The sequence below is a fragment of the Contarinia nasturtii genome, unplaced genomic scaffold (assembly GCF_009176525.2).
Source record: "Contarinia nasturtii isolate CC-2019 unplaced genomic scaffold, AAFC_CNas_1.1 Cnas_scaffold_129, whole genome shotgun sequence".
Taxonomy (NCBI): domain Eukaryota; kingdom Metazoa; phylum Arthropoda; class Insecta; order Diptera; family Cecidomyiidae; genus Contarinia; species Contarinia nasturtii.
The window spans coordinates 3,783,493-3,789,492 of NW_022197486.1; the positions used below are offsets into that span (position 1 = coordinate 3,783,493).

Consider the following 6,000-nt stretch of genomic DNA (forward strand, 5'->3'; position numbering starts at 1 on the left):
ACAAATCGGCGCACATCAAATATTGGAATAACAAGAGACGGCCATAACATCTAAGTAAAAAAAGAAGTGACCGGAACATTAAACAACGAAAAAAAAACTTTTACCAAAATTTATGATGACAACATTATACATACTTGTATGATACGGTCTTCAACGTTTACAAAAACTACAACTTCAACTTAGAGCCAGTGTTCAATCAAAAATGTTTATATGCCAAAAAAGAAGAGTAGAATTATTACATTGATTGACGAATGATACCATTTCATTCAATATACGCTGCTGTATATTTAACCTTTTACTTTATACCTTTTGATTCGTTTGCCTAATTTGATGCCCCAGTCAATTTTGTGAGCTACTGCTTTTAATGTGGATTTCATTTCATCATGAACTGTACTTAAAACGTATGAAAGCGTGATGCCCAATTATTTTGCATTGCATGAAATGTCTACAAACATGTAAACACACACAAATATTGATTGTGTCATAGACTAGCCGAATTTAACACTCAATACACAAACAACAGCGGAAGGATTGAATAAATATGATGAAAAAAATAACAATGACAAAGAAACGGCACCAAAAAAAGCACAGCCAATTCTTCGAAGGCTAATGAGAATGTTCATGAATTCAATGGAACTGAACGTGATGTGTTTCGATCGTCAGCTCTTCTTATCGCACCGTGACCCATATTAATGATAATGTTAACATCACTGTATAAGTCTTTATTATTCTAAAGATTCAAATTTTAATTAAAATTGTTGAGCAAAAAAGTAAATATTTGATCATACGTAATCAACAATACGGTATTGTTCGAATTTATATTTATTCGCTCACAATATTTGTCTGACGTATGCAATTGTTACTTATGAAATTGCAATAAATATTTATCTTTTAAACTTCATTAATAATTTGCTTTGTATGAAAACCTATAAGAAAACCTCATTTACTTAGTTTAACTGCATTGAGTTCATCATCTGTGGATGATTCTGTTGATGACGGTTCTGTTGAATATGAATCCGTTGTGGTTTTGCTATTGATATCAGTACTTTCAGAAGTGTCTGTAGAAATAGTTTCCGATGTTGACTCACTCAACTGCAATATTGTTGATAATGGTGATGTAGATTCAATTGTTGTAGCCTCGCTTGTTATGCTAGTTTTTTCTTGTATTGTCTGTGTACCGTCCGCTATCTACAATTAATTTATTTAAACGTATAACATTTTCACAATGTATGCACTTGTGCTTACCACTGTTGGCAGTTGTGTTGAATCATTTTGAGTGATAAGTTCATTTGGATTTGTTTCCAAAATTGTAGTGTCCACTTTTTGTGTTAAATCTTCTTGACTGGCCGTTACTTTGGAACCGTTTGAATAATGAAAGAAGAATAATTCAACAAAATAACTTTATTTATGGTAGCACTTTGATTACCTGGAGGCAAATGAGTTGTGCCTGCCGAGCTTATGTATGGATTTAACGGCAAAACACTAGTTACAAATGGCACCACTGGCAATTGTCCACCTTCGTCTGCTTTAATTTTATTTTTAAATAAAAGTTTAATTAAAATGCCTACCATCAACTCACAATGGTAAATACTTTAACCTGTTTGTAGTTGGAATGGACTTTGGCTTGTTACATTATAATTCGGTGCGGATGGACGATAATCGGATGATTCAAATCTATTTATTAGTCCATTTGCTGTGATAAACGTATTTGATGTTGGAGTTGCGTGTATTTGGGGTCGGTAAAGTGGTGCCGGCATTTCAGCATATGGTACTAATTCGTACTTCGGTGGTTCAAACCCGTTGCGTTGGCCATTTAAATTGAATGCATTTGATGGTATGAATGGTGGTGATCCATACAATGGTTGAACATCGAGAGGAAAGTGTGTCTCTAATCTTCCATAAATTCTGGGAGGCAGTGTATTACCCGAACTAAGGTATTGGCTGAATGGAGAGTATGCGTTTTTGTGTATGCCTATTGTTTGAAATATACCAGCCGCCCGAAGTGGTTGAGATAGCCATGGAAATATCGGGGAAACACTACTTCCAACGAAGAACATTCCAAATGGTCGACTTTGGACCTAAAGAAATACGCTGTCTTAACACATGAATCTCATTATTTTTTAAAAATGATTCTTACTTGACTGACAAGTACACAGGCAATTAAAATTCTATACATGTTTGCGTGAAACGGATATAATGCTAGCTGTTCGAAAGAGATTTGATTGAATAAAATAATATTTTTTTAACACAATCAATCAATTACAGTCACCAAGAATGTATATTTGTTGAATCGACCGAAAAGATCTTGTACACACATCAATCTTGATTGCTTTGAATTCAAACTGTCATCATATATCACACACAAAACTTAAACTGTTCGTTAGCAGCACGAGCAGATCGTTTATATACAATTTCGGTCTCTATGTACCAATGCTCGAACACACACACACACACAAATACACACACAATAGACAACAATGATGGTATCGATATGATAGATCAATTTCAGTTCATTGATTTCACGTTTATTCAATATTTCTCAAAACATTAGCTTAGCTTGGCATCCTGTACCAACTTATCACTTACACCTTAATGCCCTTTATTCACCTTTGTTTCTTTTTTCAGTTAAACCCTGTACATTTAATTTGTATATATATTTTTTTTAATAAATGGAGATTCAAAAAAAGTTTTCCCCCCCAAAAAAATGGTATTTATTTGTGTAACATTTTCTTTGTTTTCTGCTCTATATCGCTGGGTAAAAAAGACAACAACATTAATCGGATTGTTGAAAACAGCTCGTCTTCTACGATTAGTACGTGTCGCTCGAAAAATCGATCGTTATTCTGAATATGGTACGGCCGTGCTAATTTTGTTAATGGCAACATTTGCATTAATCGCGCATTGGCTGGCTTGTATATGGTATGTATTATTTCTTCTTTTTTTGTATTTTCGTTTAAATGTCAGCGTTTGATAAATTCTTAATTTCATCAATGATTATTATAAATTTAAAAAAATACAAACAAACATAAAATACTTTTTCAATTATACTAGGTATGCGATCGGAAAAGCTGAACGGCCAGTGTTAAAATCGAAAATAGGCTGGTTAGACATTTTGGCTAACGATACACATGAATACTATTTACCAAATAATACAGGTGGACCATCGATAAAAGTAAGCCGAAATCGTTTGAATGCAAAATGCACGTTTGAACTTCATGAAGTTTATATAAGTGATGTTTATTGCTAGTTGATATATCTCACCAACCCCAACTGTTCCTTTGTTCCTTTATCTTTCATTGAATGTTCACTCACAAACAGAGCTAATCAATTTTCTAATGCATTCATGATCGGCATTAAAACACCTAAAACCAAATTTATACAAAAAAGGATAAGGGAAATGTCATTTGCTTTTATCGCCGTAGGATATAACATAAAACAAGTTAACCAAAAACTCTCTGTACACAAAAACATATATACAACCCACATACAGTAATAATTTAATAATTTCTACACAAAAAATACAATGCAAACATTTTTCAAGCGTTGTGCCATTGAATCTCAATTATTCAAACCCACTCGGAGCATTACAAAATTAACAATTTTCCCTCATTTTATTCACTTAATTTCTTGATTAAAATTGTAATAATCATTGTGTTTTGTAGTGCATTCTTTTCATTTTTCCCCCCTTTTGTGACCGTATATGTGTTTTGTGTGGTATTCATGGTTGTCGTTGACCGTATTGTCTTTATGGAATCAATGAGTATAGATAATATCGTACAATGTGTGTACCTTATTCCCTATATGAAGTTATTCGTTGGGATGCAAACGCAATTTGTCAATTTTAGGCTAGAACTTGTGATAAAAGAGTACATTTGTGGATTTATTATTTATTCAATTAATGAAAAAAGAAATCGATTTTCTTTTATTCGCATGGTTTTTCAATTTGATTTGAATGGTTTTTTAAGTTTGTATTTATTTTGTTGTTGGTTTGACGTTTTTTTTTTCTTTCATGTGATTTTGTTGTATTATTTCATGTCCACAAATACAGCTTATCGGACAAAATGGGTTTGCATGGAAAATGTAAAAAAAAATGAGGAAGAGAAGAGTGTGTGCATTAATGTACATTTTTAAAGCCTAACCAAGACTCTCCTATCAATGTGATATCGCCCGTTATTTTATTTATTACTTCAAATGATCGTGTCGATAAGTATATTAGTTCATTGTACCATTTTATTTGTAAGTGTTTGGAATTATTCTTCAACCGATAAATAAATCCCATACCTTTTGTACGGCTAAATACAACAAATTCAGAAGATGTATCTGTCAGTTTGTTTGCTTTTAAAAGTGATCTTTATTTGCTGACCAAATGTTTGACAAATCAAGTATCTTTTTAACAACACATATCCATCATTTTTATACCTTAATTTACTATTTTAGTGGAATAAGGTTTTCTGAACGATATTCGTAGTCAAACAATTGGATTTTTTTTTTGTTGCTCGATGACATCTTTACATAAACGTGAAATACACAGTGAATAGATTGGGCTACAGCTAAAGCAGTGCTATTTTCACAGCTCCTATTCATAATAGGAAATGTTCAAAATTTAAATAGAACAATTGATTTTAGTATTTTCAACTTTTTTAGGTCTATTGTCCGAAATTGTATCATAAAATCGCTGTCCGTATGCGTTATTCACAAATAACACCCATGAATAGGAGCTGTGAAAATAGCACTGCTATAGCTGTGGCCCAATCTATTCACTAGAAATACATGAGGCCAGTACAAATTGATAAATGTTGAACGTCTTTTTTCATCGAGAGTCATTTTTTTACGTTGTATTTACACACTCGTGTATATTCAAAATTCTAGATCCGTAAATGAATATTTGCCTGTTTGTCGGCAAAAAAAATATCAAATGGTACTTGAAAATCAACACGTAATGCAAACAACATGTTGAAGTCCACTTAGATGAAGATTACTCTGACAAATGCCTTTAAAAGCAGATAAACTGTGATCATCTGTAGATTAGATGTTTAATTGATGCTTACTTTCGATAGAAATCAAAGTTTTTCTTTCACTTCATTTCATTTGTCGTCGACCACACGTTGTTTTGGCTGGACATTTTTCTATATTTTGTGGATGAAATGACCTACAGTCACGATACATAACGGCACTTTATTTTACATTTACATCGTTAACATCGGTCGGCTTTGGTAACGTGGCACCAAATACAGATTTCGAAAAGATATTTACCATCTGTGTAATGTTAGTTGGATGTAAGTTGCTCCATTTTCCAATATACCGAAAAATGTGCAAAATAATTCAATTTTATATGTGAACCAATTGAATTTTCTCTGCAGCTCTCATGTACGCCAGTATATTCGGTAACGTTTCGGCAATTATCCAACAATTATATTCTGGCACCGCCAGATATCACACACAAATTCTACGCGTTCGAGAATTTATACGATTTCACCAAGTAAGTTTAAATGATTTTCTTCTCTCTCTCTTTTTTTTTTCAATTGTTAAATTTAATTTCCGCTCGCGTATGCTTGCAAAGTGTTACGAATAAACTATGAAAAACGATTTGAACACAACTCGATGGCATAACGTTTACAATCATTTTTCAATTCAAAACTAAATTATCAATCAATTTCAATTTAGATACCAAACCCATTGAGACAACGCCTTGAAGAATATTTTCAACATGCATGGACATATACAAACGGTATCGACATGAATTCGGTTTTAAAGGGCTTTCCAGAATGTTTGCAGGCCGACATTTGTTTACATTTGAACCGGAATTTATTGAATACGTGCGCCGCTTTTGAAGGCGCTAGCCCGGGATGTTTACGGTAAATATAGTTATGCCATAGCTGTCCACGAACACCAACGAACGAATAGTTCGTTCGTTTTCAATGTATATTTCGTTCGTTCGTTCGTTCGTAGAAAATGAATTGTTCGGATTGTTCGTTCGTATGTTCGTACGAACAACGAACA

The 6,000-nt window shown here is 33.0% G+C and overlaps 2 protein-coding genes across 6 annotated transcripts in view; one reads left to right on the top strand and one right to left on the bottom strand.

Annotated features, from left to right (window-relative positions):
• LOC116340508 (potassium voltage-gated channel unc-103) overlaps positions 1–6,000 on the top strand; it is a 36,791-nt gene that overhangs the window by 20,220 nt on the left and 10,571 nt on the right. For all 5 annotated transcript variants that reach the window (XM_031767056.1, XM_031767063.1, XM_031767070.1 and 2 more), the window contains 5 exons: positions 2,765–2,919; positions 3,052–3,172; positions 5,156–5,276; positions 5,361–5,479; positions 5,665–5,855. In XM_031767056.1, coding sequence (XP_031622916.1) covers positions 2,765–2,919; positions 3,052–3,172; positions 5,156–5,276; positions 5,361–5,479; positions 5,665–5,855 — 707 coding nt within the window. The remainder of the gene's footprint in view (positions 1–2,764; positions 2,920–3,051; positions 3,173–5,155; positions 5,277–5,360; positions 5,480–5,664; positions 5,856–6,000) is intronic.
• LOC116340540 lies at positions 835–2,341 on the bottom strand. Its single transcript, XM_031767095.1, has 6 exons — positions 2,270–2,341; positions 2,138–2,203; positions 1,598–2,078; positions 1,427–1,525; positions 1,246–1,352; positions 835–1,188 (listed from the first exon to the last, which is right to left on the bottom strand). Exons 1-6 carry the CDS (start codon positions 2,315–2,317, stop codon positions 940–942), a joined length of 1,050 nt encoding a protein of 349 aa, XP_031622955.1. The 5' UTR covers positions 2,318–2,341; the 3' UTR covers positions 835–939.

Coding starts and splice junctions, on each gene's coding strand:
- LOC116340540 (XM_031767095.1), bottom strand. CDS start 2,317: ATGTGTGTACAAGATCTTTTCGGTCGATTCAACAAATATACATTCTTG. Junction 2,204..2,269: donor TCAACAAATATACATTCTTG/GTGACTGTAATT, acceptor TCTTTCGAACAG/CTAGCATTATATCCGTTTCA. Junction 1,353..1,426: donor CACAACTCATTTGCCTCCAG/GTAATCAAAGTG, acceptor ACGGTTCCAAAG/TAACGGCCAGTCAAGAAGAT.